Below are 16,966 nucleotides of genomic sequence, written 5' to 3' on the forward strand. Positions count from 1 at the left end.
AAGAATCAACAAGAAAAGACACGTTCCTGATTCAGCTGGAGGACCAATGAGGGAGAGTTCAGGTACGTGCAACAGGGAATATTCTGCTCTTCGTTTGGTTCATCTCGATACATCTGTAGAAAAGCAGGACTGTAGTCTTTAATGATAGAAAGCAAACTCAATACGCATGACTCAAAATCATTAAACTGCCGCACGCTGACGCACACGGGCTCACCGTCTCTCTCTCTCTCTCTCTCTCTTTGCGGTGCAGTCGTGCGCTCGGCCGCTCTGATTGTCTCCTTGTTGGTTGTGGGAGATTCGGTGCCAAGACTCTTCTTCTTCTTCTTCTTCTTCGTTGGACGCAGCGCACTCTGAAGCGCACACCGGCTCTTTTTTTTCTTCTCATTCTTTTTTTCCCCCCATTCATTCCAAAGTTTCGCTAAATAAACTCGGAATATTTCTTGGAAGTAAAACACAAAAATGACCTGACAGATGAAGTAATAATAGTAGTAGTAGTAGTAGTTGGCTCTAACCAGAAGCTCTGGTGAAGGCGGTGAATGGGCGGCTGAACGCCAGCGCCGTGCGTTAAGAGGAGCAGGTGGATGGAGACGCTGCCGGGATGCAGCTTTGCAGCAGCGGTTGGACTCTGTGCTCGCTGCTGAGGGACATCTCGCCGCTGTGGACATGATATGAGGATGAAGTTTACTGTCTAAAAAGTAAGTCATGCTGTTGGTTAAAAAGAAAAAAAGAGAATCTGCTGATTTTTTTATTTTTATTTGTCTCCATTGATTGGCATCTCTGTGAGGACTCTGTCTCGCTCGTGCGCAGTTTATTCGATTTTTGCCTCATAAGAAGAAATAAACACGTGCGCTAAATCATGGCACGGCGGTTATTTAATCCAAACGCAGTTCAACAAAAAACCCGAACCCCAACTGGTACCAGGCGCTTTATTCACATTGGGTTTTGGATGGAGGAGGACGGTGTCCTGAAATGCCTGAAACAGACGCAGGTCCAGCGGAGACGTGTAGTTATCTCTGCTCAGTGTCTCAGGGAGACTGAAGAGATTGTTTTTAAATTTAAAAAGTAAAGTAATTACAGCCTGAACTGTAAATGCTGTGTTCAGTGGACTGTGGATGTGAACTTTGCCCTGTAACTAACTCACTCTTACTGCAGCTCCACGGATACCTGTCTACCTGTCTACCTGTCTACCTGTCTACCTGTCTATGAAGGCTGACATTGTTTTGTGATTTGATTTGAATGATTTCAGAATTTTGCTCTGAAAGTAGGAAAAATAATTCTTAACATTTTCATGACATTTTGATAGTATTTATCCTTTTTTTCCATTTATGATAGGATTTATTTCAAGTATTTTTCAGTATTTTCAGTGTAATGACATTCAGTCTCCTCAGTGGTTTCTCATTGTTAGTGGCAGGGTTCACCCGCTCCTGCACCCGCTGTTGCCACCCGTAAACACAGGTGTCGCCAGATCAACAGTGTGTCCGCTCTAGTGTTTCTCTTTCAAGAAACAGAGACCATTAAAACTGGATCTCAGACTGATCAGGTGCAGCTTGGTCAGCAGCTCCTCAAATCACGTTGACACAAGTTCCAACTGCAGATAATTGCCACTTGCCAGCCTTGCAGTTGTCAAATGCACCATGTGATAGTGGATGAACCTCCACTGTTTCAGAGGCAAATGGCCACTAGAGGAATAGAATTGCCAATATTGATCTCTCTCTCTCTCTGTCAACAGTGCTGAAACTGGCTGACAAACTTAACCGGTGACAGGTCCGATGATCTAATGGTTGTTTTAGTTGTTAGCGTTTTAGTTCAACGCCAAGTTTGAAGACACTCCCTTTGGCTCTGGTAATCACTGATCATGCTGTGTAACATTTTATAAAAGAAATTATTATTTATTCATATTATTAATCCCCCAGAGCCGCCACCCTGCCATGCTAACCTTTGCATGCATACACAAAGACACAGTCATACTGGTCCTCATCTGCTGTGCTAACAGCTACTTGTACCCCTCATCAGCACAAAGCGGACTGTCCAAAGTGGGTCCTCGTGTGCCGGGCGCATGAAATTGAGGTACATTATGAAAGCTAAGAGCTGGACTGCTGTCCCTGTCGAGGCAGCTGCTGTCACTGCAGGAGAAGAGTGAGTGATCACTGCCACAGTGTCAGAGCTGTTTGTCCCCGAGATCAATTGAATAAACATTTGTCTTCGGCAGCGCGGCCGTACGTCTTTGCATGTATGCATACACAGGGTGGGTGGAGGGGGGGGGGGCATGCATACACACATATGCACACGCCTGACCTGGACTTTTGGGCTCAGTGTAGCATGGACGGGATTTATGGTCTAGACAGAGTTACACAGCTAAAAAAAAAAAAAAAAGAGCAGAGGAGATCCAAGAGAAACTTTGACATTGAACACAGATAAGTACAGGTACAAATACGGCTCTGTAGTGAGTTTTGTAGTGACTCCCGCCTGCAGGTTTTTATGAAATTTTAAACTTGATATTGTCCTTCTATTTCAAAATCAATGCAAATCGGTGTGCATGACATAAATGTTGTTTAAATGTCTTTGGGGTGATGTTGAGTCATGGAAGGTGTCCTGCTGACTGCTGGCTCGGGAACAAACCAAAAGTCTCCAGTATTGTGTTTGTTTCACCTGCGACTTTTTCTCTGTCTCTGCTGTTTCTCAAGTGAAGGAGAAAATGGCCAAATGTTATATTTAGAAAACTACACATTATGCCAACAGACAACACGTTTACTTCTTCCTCTCCCTGAGAGAATATTTTGAGCGTTCTCATGAGAGTATTTTACATGTTACTCTGATTAAAGGTGTGAAAACAGTCATGTTAAGTAACCGTGCTACTGTTGCTATGGATCCTAAAGGACCATTATTTTTTGTCTAAAGATATATTCTACGTTTCTCCGCCAAACTTAATGTTGTTTCACTCTGCTGTCTGTCTTTCCATAGATCTATCTTGCTCTTTCACCACATCTCTACAGCTGGGATGTGATACTTGTGGTTCCTCGTGCATGAAAACCCAGAGCACCGAGGCCTCGGACCCCGAACTCTCAAACTCCCAGTGGCCCAGGCCTAATGTAACACCTGAGGTCCCTCAACCCCTATTTCTCTTATTTAATATCTACTGTCTCTGAACACCTCACCATTTTTTAGATGTTAAGAATCCTTTGATTCCCTTGAACCCTCTCCGCCATCATGGCCTTAGATCAGTGGCCCTTCCTCTCGACTCCCCCCAACACCTCCATCCCCGAGCCCCTCCTGTACGACAGCTACATCCAAGGGAATGAGTCCGACCTGGATCTGAACATCTCAGAGACCAGAGAGCCTCACCAGGACAAGACCAGCTCTGTCGTCATCACCTTCATCTACTTTGTGGTGTGTGCCGTGGGGCTCTGCGGCAACGCCCTGGTCATCTACGTCATCCTGCGTTATGCCAAGATGAAGACGGTGACCAACATCTACATCCTGAATCTGGCGGTGGCAGATGTTCTGTGCATGATGAGCCTGCCGTTCATCGGCATGCAGCTGGCACTGGTGCACTGGCCCTTTGGAGAGGCTCTGTGCAGGGTGATCATGACTGTAGGTGGGTGTGGAGCACGTCACAAAACACCAGCAGCAGTTTGGGGCAAAGAAGCACTTTCAGAGAAATGATCCTGACTTCATTATTTGGGGGTGTGGGTGTGGTGGTGGGAGGGGGGGGTTGCTTAGATGTGAAGATGACTACCGCTCTCATATCTGTCCCTTTAAATATGAAGCTAGAGCCAGAGATTGTTACCTTAGCAACACACAGGAACACACTTGTAAACATCACTAATTAACACTTTGTTTCATCTGTACATAAACAAAACAGAGACATCTATACATTTTAAGTGTAAAATGATAAGTCACAACGACAGGCTGGGAAATATTAATGCTATAAGGTCATGTAACCGCCAACAACACCACAACTTGACATCCTCCTCCGTAGTGTTGATCGAACACAGTAGCTACAGGACGGCGTGTTTCTTTAGCGAGCTTCAGAGGTCACAAGAAGTCACACAAACGTCTTCTTCATCTGAGCATTAATGATTACTCACCACGCGATATACACAACCTCAACTCACGTTGTTCTTTCCCCCCCCCTCCCACTCCCCTGCTTCCTGTCCTCCTCCACCACCCCTCTCCCAGACTCTCTCAATCAGTTCACCAGCATCTTCTGTCTGATGGTGATGAGCATCGATCGATACCTGGCTGTGGTCCACCCTATTAAATCCACAAAATGGCGGAAGCCCCGTGTAGCCAAGCTAATTAACCTCACAGTCTGGAGTGTGTCGCTGTTAGTCATCCTGCCAACCATGATCTTCAGCGGCCTGGACAAGGTGCCAGTGTGTGGCATCGTGTGGCCGGAGCCTCAGGACGTCTATTACACAGCCTTCATATTCTACACCTTTTTCATCGGATTCTTCCTGCCCCTGGCAGTCATATGTCTGTGCTACCTGCTTATTATAGTCAAGGTGAGAGCCCGCCTCTGCACGTGTGACATTATAATGCAATTTCGTTTCTGTTTTGTCGTCTCTACTGTCCTCTAAAATTTAAAAAACAAGTTATTTTGTGGCACTAGAATGATGAACAAACATTCACGAGTAAACAGATTATTTTGGCCACATAAATCATGTTCATTTGTGAATTCGGATAAATTACTAAATTTAAAATGTCACTGTTTCAGCAGTGTGTAGTTAAGTCTCGTCAACTCTGAAACCAGCGCATGTTTTTATGTTAAAGTATGCCGAAGCTAAATATAGGAAATATATCAAAAAGTAGCCGATGATGCTCTATAGATTACTATTAACTTTATTATTATTCTATACAATAATATGCCACAGGGTTCTCGTGTGTTTGCACAGGAGCTAACTAACTGAAATTTTTTATTTCACAGTTATTCTTTGAATTTTTACAGAAATGTTGACAATGGCTTCATTTGGGAAAAAATAATCTATGTCAGGTAGGAACAAAAAACACGATTTACCCTGACCTAGAGCTGGTCACTTATTAGAGTCAACACAAGCGACGTGCCGAGTTTTCTTCTTCTGTTCCATAACGTCATGTTTTTGCATTTCAGTTTGGGAACAGATTGTTGTTTTAACCTTTGGACAGAGGTAGTTTAGCTGCTTCCAGTCTTTATGCTAAGCTAAACTAAACATCTCTGGTTGCTAGCTCATACTAAACAGATAGTAGAGTGGTATCAATCCTCTCATCTAGGGATAATGACGGCAGCCTACTAATGTTGTGAGCAGCCAGCTCACGTTCTGAGCCGAGTTAGCCTCAACAACATAAACTCTCACAGACCTTTGACATCTACAGATTCTAAAATGTGAAACTATTTAAGACGTTTCCATGTGTCACAGTGTGAACATTGTGAGGTTTTAAGCCACTGACAGTCCTTCCTTTTGCTAGGTGAAGTCTTCTGGCATGAGAGTGGGTTCCACCAAACGCAAACGTTCAGAGCGTAAGGTGACACGGATGGTGTCCATCGTGGTGGCGGTGTTTGTCCTCTGCTGGCTGCCGTTCTACGTTTTCAACGTCACCTCCGTCACCGGCTCCATCAACCCCACCTCTGCTGTGAAAAGCACCTTCGACTTCGTCGTGGTCCTCGGCTACGCCAACAGCTGCGCCAACCCCATCCTGTACGCCTTCCTGTCGGACAACTTCAAGAAGAGCTTTCAGAACGTTCTGTGCCTGAAAAAGGTGGCAGGCCTCGACGAGATAGAGCGCAGTGACAGCAGGATGGACAGGAGCAGAACGGTTAACGACGCAGTAATCATCAACGCCAACTTGGAGACTCACAATGCTGCCCTGCTCAATAACGAGCTACAGACCAGCATCTGAGGGTGAAGGAGCAGCAGTCACATCCAGGGAAGCCAGTGCACTGCGAGTGACCCCTGCTCAAAGATGCGGGGGCAGGAGGATGATGTAATAGCTGCTGCTCATGGACACTGACACATGAACAAAGTCTAAGTGAAAAATAAACAATTTCTTAAGGGTTTTCAAAGGTCAGGGAAAGTACACTGACTCCAGCTCAAAACTCTTGATATTTGGGTTAATGAGGTAACTCGAGCTGGTTAGCCCTGAGGTGAAGCAACACTGAAAGGATTTTCAACACTGTAGAGACAACAGTTGTTGAAATCAGACATAAATGAAACTGCCCCTCATGCTCACCAGCTGGGCCTCTATCAAGTTGTCAGAAAACACGCAGACTGAACCACAATCGAAACGAGACGCAGGATCAGGGAGCGGACTGCTGTGGAGCCACTGGGGGGAAACAGTTCACCCACGGTGGAGAGAGTTTTTTCCAGAGCTAAGAGGGTTCGACATTGATTTGTCCGAATGTGAAAATACTACTGAAGAAGTCGGCCAAACATTTCCAGCTAGCACTGCAATTCTCTAGACTTTGAAAGAGAAAAAGCAACCAACAACCCCAAAGACGAATACGGTCATGTTTTATTCATACAAGCTGATTAGTCTGGTCTGACACATCGACGCGGCAACAAAATGGCAAACCCCTGCAAACATAAATACCCACAAACAAAGGATGCTCTTTCCCCTCACTAGCTGGCACCTCTGTTGGAGGTGCATTGATCCGTAAATGCTTGAATTTAACATCTTGGGTTATTGATTAAACGGAAGGACGGAACAATGTCGCGGAAGCCACTCTGGCCTTGCTCAGTTCATAACAACATGACTTTGTATATAGGAAATGGTTTTCTGTCTACGTCTGTGTGTGTGTGTGTGTGTGTGTGTGTGTGTGTGTGGGGGAGTCTACACATGGACGACTTCATGTCCCAACCAAAATGATTTCAAAGCCAAACCCTGCTGTAAAATTCTGTATTGTTGTGATATGCACCAAGAATAGCATCGAAACTATGTTTGTGAAACCATCATGTGTACTTTATGCTTCACTGTGTCCTGGTCTTTACCTCCCCACCGGTCTTTAACCCCCCCCCCGTGCCAGTGATGCAGTTATAAAGAGCCCATTTCTACTTCTTGTAAAGTGCTGTGTTTGGACATTGTAAGATTTCCTCCTGATTTCATGTTGAGATGTGGTCACCGTCCTCAGCTGCACATCTGGTTCGCTTGCAAAAATGTCTAACTTTCACAGAAGGCAGGAAAATGTGTCACTTTGTCCAAGTGGAAGGGAGAGAGGGGAATACGGAGATTATAGAAAGAAAGAAAGAAAGAAAGTAAAGTTTGTGTATTTGTTTAAATCCCATTACAACACACTCACATGTTGTTACAAGCCCTCTGATGGATGTATTGGAGGTTGCCAGTTCTTGGGAAACAATGACCGACAGCAGCTGGTTTCATTTCACTCGCGTATCTACACATCAAACTGCATCTCTGTGCTGTCGTGACAGATAACTGATCGTTTCACTATTGATTGATTAGTGCGTTTGGTTGACTTCAAATTCATAGTAATTTTCCAGCTCAACTTGACAGAGTCTTGAGTTTATGGGACGTGAAGTACAAAGTCCATGGCCCGGTACCCCACACCTACCACCCTCTGTATATTATGTATGTACCAACCATTACTCCTGTGATGGAGTAACACCAACACATCCCAAGTTTTATGTGCCAGTTTGCGATAACTTGATTTTAAGTATGCCTCATATTAACACAACATGAACTCAAATACTATATTTCGACATTCGGGGCATTTTTTTTAAAAAAAGACTGAGCCACAAGATTAGCTAATGATGCGGGAAGTGCATCCGGCCATAATGTATTTTAGTGGTGTTTCCCACTTCGCCTCTTCTGGAAAAAGACAGACTTTGATCAGATTGTACATATAATTTACAAACTTGTGGATTTAATGTTACTTTTCACCTTCCTACACCGACTCCTCATAAAGCACATTCCCGCCAAGGACAAACACTGCTAAAATACTGTAAAACAGTAATGTCATAAGCAACATACGTCTGTTTCCACAGTCACCAACATTGCTGGGGGATTCAATGATGCTTGTTTCTATGGATACCATTCAACACTATAACCTACACATACTGGTTCACTGTCAAGTGTTACAAATCAAGAAATACAAAAATCATACCATGAACGTGACATTGACTCACAGCCCTCGACCTTCAATACACTGAATGAAAAGTGAAAGCAATAAGCCGGCAGCTTCAGTGTAGTTAAGTGTGCATGCAACTGCAGTATATCCCTGTACTCTGTGTATTTAGTGGCTTGTGGTGAGCGACAGGGACATCAGGAGGACGGATTGATTAATGGAGTAATCAGTCAATCAGTGGAATCATGGAAATTCCCATGTTTTTTTGTTTTTTTTTGTTGTTGTTGTTGTTTGCTTTAGCTTTGGTGTAGCTTATGCTAATGGTATGGATCAAGTGAAGGCAATGACAGGCTGTCTGTTGAAATATGTCAAAAATTATTGGATGGAGTGCCATGAAATTAGGTATAGTCATCCACTCTACCCTCAGGATGAAATATAGTCACTTTGACGGTTCCTTTAATTTTCCCATAACTTTATATCAAGCACAATCATCAGGTCAAATTTTTTAATTTGTCCAGTACTTTGATTTACAAGCAAGTACCTGCACAACTAATGACATTCCCATCAGCCCCAGCTGTGCTTTGTGTTTAGTGCTATAAGAGTTGGGAAGAGGGAAGAAGGCTGGTTTCTTAAGTGTTTTCCCTGTTCCTTATTCCCATTTCCTTTTTTTCATCAAACAATATTCTTAATTTTGCTGAACATACAAACAGGGGACTCTCCCTGATGATGTAATGGTCCTATAGGTTTATGTTATGGCCACTAGTTTTAATCAGAGCGAAAGCTAATTCAAAATGTGTTGTTACATTTGAAAACAAAACAATTTGCTGTAGTTGTTGAATTCATTCAAATTGACCAAGAAATTAAAAGTAAACTGATTTAAGCCTCAGATTGCATTTTCTCAACACTGCACTCAATCTTTCTTGTATCTTAGGGGTCGTTGTTAATGTCTACCTTTAGGTTTTTATGTACACGGGCTTGTAGAGCTGTAGAGGCGCTCCAACCGTCACGTCACATGACACTGGAGCTTATTTCCAGAATCAGGGGCTCTAAAAATAGCTCCTCCCACTCTATTAGCATATGCTTACACGTTAAACAAAGATAGTCCATCCAGTATATATTATGTCAAATATCTGCATGTAAGCATTGTCTAAGTTAGCATTTAGCATGCTGATGTTAGCATTGAGAATTAGCATTGAATTGTAATGTCTTTTCATTTTTACATACTGTCCATACTGAGATAGCTGCAATGAAGATATTTGGTAATCAACCTAGGGTGACCAGATGTCCCCATTTCCCTGGAAATGTCCTCGTTTTTAACGTTTTGTAATTAAAAACAGACATCTAGCATTGCACTTGTTTTGGCCAATAGAGGGGGCTGACTGCTAGCTATAGCAGCTTCAGAAGTGAAGCAAAAACCATCAAAATAGAGTTATCTAATCAGATTTCCTTTTTTTGTTAGTAAACTAACAAAAACAAAAAAAAGCCCTCCAGCAAGAACTTGAAAAAAATGTTTTTATGTTGGAAGAAGTGAAGTAGAAGTTGCCTGACGGTCTTCATCTGTGGACCCTGATGAACTAAAGGAATATAAATAATTGAGGAATAGGTAGACCATAGGACTTCACGCCTGCTTCAAAGGGAGTCGTCATTTTATCAGTTGGCCTTCACAATAGTTTATTACAGTACAACAGTTACCACGGTCAACAAAATACATGACTATCCCCCTTTTTTATTTCACAGGTAAAAACATTGGATACTTTAATGATATATTGACCGCTGAACTGGAAATGTCTCTACTGTCTACACCTTATATCAACCTCTAACCTGAACTTTTACCATTTGACATCATGCTTTTAGAAATGATCTTGCTGGTTTATTAGCAAAGTAAAACAACAGCAGTTTGTTTAGTTAACTGGGCTGGCTCTCCAAAGCTACAGCTTCCTAGTACAGCAAGGGCCAGAGGAGCAACAATAAAAGACATTATCACAATAAGATGAATTTGAAAACCTTATCACTTCATTAATGCTGACTGAATGAGCCCACATCTACAGCAGACATACATTTCCGTTTTAGCTATCAGGCTGTTTGTGCACTGACACTTCGGCAATGGACCCCATGATGGAGCCACACCTGGTTGCTGGGAGATTTGTCAAACAACTGTAAAGCCTCTATAAGGGTAATAAGGCCAATCCACCATATGCTGCAGTGTCAGATTCGCTTCGTCCGAGTATATCGGTCAAGTCAGAAGCCATCAATCAGTGCAATCAAAAGGCATGAGGAAGCAGACGGGGCTTGTCCTGAGAGGTTACTGCAGAAAATAATTATGTGAGGTCATACACACACACACACACACACACACACACACACACACACAAAGATAGCTGTCGTTAGCGTGACACAAAGCATATAATTTGTCATGACATTTCCTCTGTGCTGTCACTGCTTGTTGTAATACTCGTAGCAGGGTCAGTCCCACCCTCAGTCCCGGGTCAGAGTAGGAATAAACACATGCACGTGCACAGTCGTGGTCACAGACATTTGTATGCATTTGTGTAGGTGCAGTTCCATGTGCTTTCAAATACACTGCACTGTACGTACAGACAACACACTCTTCAGCCTTGTTGCTCTCAATGTGTCACACAGACGTGAGCTCCTTGCACCCTTGTCTGAATAATGCAGAGGGTGATAGGATGACCTGTCCTGTGTCAGCGAGTCACAGTGACCCAGCTGACTGTGTTTGTGAATGTGTGAAGCAGTCCAACACCGAAGGTTTTTACGCGATGATACGGACAACTAGAGACATATATTACATTACATTATAGTTTGATTACGGTACGTGGAAATCCTGTGACATGCAGTTTCTTTCTTTATATCTGCATTTGTGAATACACTCGTGTGTGTGTGTGTGTGTGTGTGTGTGTGTGTGTGTGTGTGTCTCATCAGAAGAAACTCATTTCACAAGCTCACCCATTACAGTTAAGGTATTTATCGCCTTCAAGCCTGAAATGCAAGAACTATTTTCCCGTCATCCAGTTAATTACTTGCGCTCTCTCTCTCTCTCTCTCTCTCTCTTTGTCTGTCTATCTATTCCTCTCTTATTCACGTGCACAGCTGGTGAAGAAAAAAAAAAAAAAAGATAAACATTTTACACCCACCCAAACTCAACTGAGCTGAAATGAAGGGAACCATACTGAGGAAAACACACCGCCGCTGGCTATTTGGACATACTTAATGTACTTAATGAACCATTTTGATGTTTAATAGATGTTGATGATGCAGTTTGTGCCAAAACCAATGTAAATGTAGCTCTGAAAGGACGGCTGTTGTGGCTGCTATCTTTGTCATTTTGTGAAATCAAGACCTAAATACGTCTCTGAGATGAGGTCGTACTGTATTCTGAAAAAAAAAAAATGAAAAAAAGTTGTGATTATTTGGGTTGACGTGAATCTTGGCTCCATGCTTGCTGAGTACAGCTCAGTGCCGAATGCGAAAAGGGCATTTGTCTGGGTGTCTAGCCAGTTCCTGCCAGTGTATAGTGTACAGATGAGAGGCAGAGGCGGGGGGGGGGACGGACCTCTGCCTTCTTGTGCTCAGTTTCTTTTGTAGAAACATAAGTTCATTTGCGAAGGGCTAGAACGTGCACTCCCGAAGAATGCACCGTTCAATAAATAAAACTCTATGTATTTTGTGGTATCCTCTGCTTGCTCTTGCATGGGGAGGGGTTGCATAGCTCACCTTCTGTGTCACCTCACCATCCAAAACCAGCGTTTCATGCCTAAAGGTGCAGAGTTGTACTTTAGTTGTGTTGTAGTTTGGTTTCATGGCTGGTGCAACGGGTACAACTGTGTAGCATTTTAAGTCATGATCAGCGGCAAAAACACGACGCATTCCTTTGGTCAAAGAGATGAAATGAAATGTAGGTTTTCCACACTACAGATTATAATCCTGAGGAAGACAAACGTAAGGTGAACTGCTCGTAACTTACATGCTTGTTTCTGAACGTGTACAGCCATGGATATGTACTTTTCTGTGCGGTTACTTTTTTATCTTTGTGCCTTGAAAAACTTAAATTAAATTTAAAGTCATGTGATGACATTGGTGTACAGCAAAACAAACATTGTAACCTGTTTCTCCCAAAAGCTGAGCAACCAAAGGCCTTTGTACTTTACATTTGAATATGTTGGTAACCAAGACATCTTGCTGTGAATCATTTTTCATACTTTTCCCCTGGCTTACATGGCGTTTGTTTGTGTGATATAATGTCAGAAGCAGGTGTTTCTTTGTGACTCTTTGTTGTTATAGATTATAATGTGCTCATTGATTGTAACGGACGGGGCCACTGTCCTTATTGGCTGTACAATTAAAATGCAGACCAGTTTCTGCTCCCATAGTCAAACCTGTGTATTTTTTGTTTCTGTAGATGTGTCATATGCAGCCTATGTGTTAATCTGTGTTTGGAAACACTTGGCTGTAAAGCAGTGTGCATGATGAATACTGTATCACTGAGAGGAGTTGGAGGAATTTTAAGGGGCCATTCCTCAATGCATTTCCTCCAGGAATACATTCTTTGGAGGAACTCCAAGTTTCTGTTTCTCAGCTATCCCTGGAACACAGCGGTACAGAAAACTGTATATTCTACAGATGATGCCCAGTGCTGGATTCAGTAAATACATAGCATTCCCCAAGGGGCTGTCACTGCACTCAGGCAGAATATGGACACATTGTTTCAGCAGTGTGAACGCAAATGTGTCCTGGGCCACATCAAAGGACCGCCCACTCAACTGGCGTCCTCTGCAGCCACGGTCTAATTAGTCCTGCCAGCGTTTCATAATGAACCGAAAATATTTTTATACTTCTCACCGTGTTACCCACCAAAATATCAATCGCGATATCACTGACCACCACATATTTATTTTCCATTTTTTAAAACTATTTCAAATGTGTAAGACCTTATTTCGTCGTAGAGCTCTGCACAGTGCACGGCGGATGGCGACAAATTAACTTTTGAAGCAGCAGTTTTTTATTTCTCTCCACACTTCGTCGGCTTCACAAGAACAACACTCTCCGTTCCTAAGTCACATGTCGCTAAAGCAACCAATCAGAGATGAGGAGGGCTAAGACTGAGGTTAATCAGAGGAAAAGTAGAGCGATTGATTCAGGAGGTTACTGTCACTGTTTCTCAAGATGCACATGTAAATATTTTAAATTGTAAATAATATTTGCATAAATATAGATATGTAAATAGTTAACTGTAAACATAATTATGTAAATAATTATCTGTATAAACAATGTAAATATATTTTTTGTAAATTAACTCAAATATACAGATGAACATCTAAACGTTACACTGATTTGCTCAGCCTCTCTCTCTCTCTCTCTCTCTCTCTCACACACAACAGACCCATCTGTCATGGTCAGACTGGCTAAAAACAACAACACATATTGCATTCTGTTGCAAACAGAAATAATGTGGGCTTCCTGTTTATTTGCATATAGAGAGGGGGAGTGAGATCTGGTCATAAGTGGTCACTGGAGGCTTAAGTCTAACTGACGCACTTACAGCTGTCCACTCGTGGTGATCCGACAACGACAAGATGTAAACGCATGTTAATGACGTGAACAGGCTCTGAATGTGGTTGGACAGAGAAAGCACTTGATGTCTACGTAACGATGTGCTTAGCGCTAATTAGAAAATGTTAGCATGCTAATACGTTAAACTAAGATGCCAACCATGGTAAACATAACCTGTCAAACATTAGCATGTGAGCACTTTAGCATGCTGATATTAGCATTAGCAAGTCTCACAAAACTTATATTTCTCAACTTGGGTTTTATTAATACTCTTGTTGCCATAACTGTGGTTTCATGGGTCATGGTCACATTGCCACTCGCCATCTCCACAGTAGAAGTAGCTGCCGATAGTTGCTATGAAAGTATGCAGTCAAGCTACAATAGCTACACATTTGGTAATTTGCTAATTTTAGAACCCATTTCGTGGAAACTCAAAATTATTGGCGTCAATTGGCCTCCAGAGGGCGCTGCAATAAGTAAATATATGTTTTGGCTAATATTGACAGGTTTAAAACAATTCTTGTTTCTGGTTTCACCGTCGAAGATCAACACATGGCAACTTGTAATATCCTAATTCATGCAGCTGCAATTTTGTATTTCATATTTTTGCTTCTCCTTGGACAACCGTTGCCCAGTCTTTACCACAGTTATAGCAAAGATGCTCTTCAGACCAAGACTCACAAAAGTTATCACATGGATTTTTGATTTGCAGGTTTTCAACCGTAAGAGCCAATTTAAATTGGCAAGAAAAATGTCAAACTAGAAATCAAGTCATATCTCAGCCAATCTTAAATCAGCTGACATGTAACTTGCTGCGAGTGCTCACTGCCATGCCCTTGACATAATGACATCATGTTTCCATGGCAACCCCGGCCTGCTGGGCTGCCCCCCCCCCCGACATCGCTGCTTGCAGCAATATTTTTGTATGAACTTGTAGCTGACAATCTAAATCATCTCAAAGGAGAGTCTTCACAACAAAATCGTGTGAAATGCATGATTACTTTGACTTAATGTGGATTTATTTAGACCTCCCCTGATACTAGAAATAGGAAAGGTTCAATTTAGTACTTTCCACACACGAGTGAGCCTTCATGCAGCAACATTCACTCACATCACCTCTCATTTTCTCTCCCCCCCTGAGTCGCCTCCAAATGACTCACTACTCTGAACGCTGTGCCAATCTGCTCTGTTGAGAATTCAGCTCCACAGTGGAAACAAATAATGTATTCTGTATAAAAAAAAATAAAAAAATAAAAAAATAAGTCGTGCTTGGGGGTGTTTTATTTTGCTGGTGGCAGGTGAGTATTAAATGCACACGGCAGAAGGTGAATTTTCACATCCACCTCTAGCCAGCTGAATAAGGCTTTAGGAGAGTCAACTTTGAATGTCAAGGTAAAAAATGTCACCGAACACAGCCCTTGTTCCCCAACGCGGTCAACAATAGATTTATTATAATGGGTCAGTGCTGTGCCAAAGCTCTGGTAGTGTATGATCAAGCCTCTGTGAGTATGACCTTTCTCATAACCAGATAGAAAAATGACCAATCAAACTGCTCTTTTGAAAAGTTTTGCTGCATAATATGCAGAACAAAGTTAGAGTAAGTACACTTCACTGAATTCTGTGTGTGGAAAATGTCATGCAGCACAGCTCGCATGAAGTGCATATAATTGAGGTACTGTTACTGAACAGGATGGAAAGGCACAAAAAAAACATGGAAAGGCATGTTGCTGAGGCTAAATTAAAGTTTGAAGTGAAATCCCTCCATGTTTTCAGCTTGATTATATGTTTGTTCTGAAATGTTTTCATGCACCCGAAGGTAAACAACCCCTGAAAACAGGAACATCACCACGGATGATGTTACAACTACACATAGTTTTCATGACTACAATGGATATTTGTCATGCAGCATGTTTTCCCTCTCCGTTAATCATCTTATCAGTGTACACTTGGCTATAAAAAAATTGGCTATGAACACAACACTGACATATTTTCTCCTTTTAGTTTAATTTGGCTTTTGTGTTAGCAGAGCCAGAAACATTAACAGAGTAATGTTTCTGTCCTCCTCCCGAATAAATCCAAGGTTTTCTGTCCTTTTATCTCCTCTAACTCTGGAGGGAAATATCTCACTCTTCAGCAGCATAATACTCCACTATAATCATCCAGCTAGCTGCTAACTTTAGCTACACTTGAACCAAAGCAGAAACGTTATGGATCCGAAAAACCAAAACAACTTTCGACACTAAAACCCTGTGTAAGGCTTTGGGGAGAGCTGGGTGATAATTCTCTGTGGGTTCGTCACTATGAGTCACCACTTTCACATTCAAGTAGCTGTGTGATCCATTGTAAATATAAAAATATTGATAATAGCAGCTTTAATTACTGAAATGCTAATAATAGTAACAGTTTGATTTGGTGGCATAGTTGCTGGAATATATTGAATACTACAGGCAGATACGTAGAAACTGATCTGCTGATTTGGTTCAACTACTGCAGGAAGAATGGCAGAGAAGTGCAGAGAAGGAGGAGAGACCCCTCTTGACCAACTGGTTCACATGATTGCAGCCGGATCATTTAAGTGGAATAACATGAGAGCACCAGTCGTCAGCGCATCGGATATCTTTCCATTCCACAGCCTGCACCTACGCAGATGAAATGCAGCATGGGTTTTTCACTCTTCTGTAATGAAAAAATTTCCCCTCAACACGGGTGATATCAAAACAGACAAAACACTGAACAATGGAAATGTGGAAGGTGCAACTTTTGGATCTAACCCTTTGCGGGGGTGTTGCAAGTGGGCCGACAGATCATTTGCAAAACAATAAAATTTTGGTGAAAAGGTGTAAATAAATAAATAAATAAATAATATATATATATATTAATGTTTTTAAATGTTTTTAAAAAATATATTTTTCAAAAATATTCGCAATATATAATATATAATAATATATATAATACCTCCATTGGTCTGTTGGACATTTCAGGGGAGCTCGACACACTGCACAGCATGTGGACTCTCTTCCTTTGATCGTACACTTGCAATTCTCTCTCCGTCTCTTAAAAAGGTTCCTTTCATCCAAATCCTTTATCTAAGACAGTTTCAACACCTTTATCTTATCAAAGTTACAGACGAGAGTGTGGAACTGTGGAACTAAGCAGTGTTGTATTAGTGTCTATTCATGAACTGCAGGCTGTCTCCATCTACTGGTATCACTTTGGTATTGCTGGAGTGACTGACTGAACAGTTGAGATGGCAGTGCTCAAGTCTGATTATGTTCAGGTTACAAAATGATGCTCGACAAATAAATGATGTCAAAATCAGTTTGTTTCATGCCCGACTTTGTG

The 16,966-nt window shown here is 42.0% G+C and overlaps 1 protein-coding gene across 1 annotated transcript; it reads left to right on the forward strand.

Moving 5' to 3' along the window:
• The first annotated feature begins 297 nt into the window (after positions 1-297).
• Positions 298-8,931, forward strand: LOC111219809 (somatostatin receptor type 2-like). Its single transcript, XM_022742603.1, has 4 exons — positions 298-695; positions 2,962-3,595; positions 4,180-4,505; positions 5,446-8,931. Exons 2-4 carry the CDS (start codon positions 3,208-3,210, stop codon positions 5,875-5,877), a joined length of 1,146 nt encoding a protein of 381 aa, XP_022598324.1. The 5' UTR covers positions 298-695; positions 2,962-3,207; the 3' UTR covers positions 5,878-8,931.
• The last annotated feature ends 8,035 nt before the right edge of the window (positions 8,932-16,966 follow it).

Source organism: Seriola dumerili, unplaced genomic scaffold (assembly GCF_002260705.1).
Source record: "Seriola dumerili isolate Sdu_G_001 unplaced genomic scaffold, Sdu_1.0 BDQW01000068.1, whole genome shotgun sequence".
In the NCBI taxonomy this organism is placed as follows: Eukaryota; Metazoa; Chordata; class Actinopteri; order Carangiformes; family Carangidae; genus Seriola; species Seriola dumerili.

Coding starts and splice junctions, on each gene's coding strand:
- LOC111219809 (XM_022742603.1), top strand. CDS start 3,208: ATGGCCTTAGATCAGTGGCCCTTCCTCTCGACTCCCCCCAACACCTCC. Junction 3,596..4,179: donor CAGGGTGATCATGACTGTAG/GTGGGTGTGGAG, acceptor CCCCTCTCCCAG/ACTCTCTCAATCAGTTCACC. Junction 4,506..5,445: donor ACCTGCTTATTATAGTCAAG/GTGAGAGCCCGC, acceptor TCCTTTTGCTAG/GTGAAGTCTTCTGGCATGAG.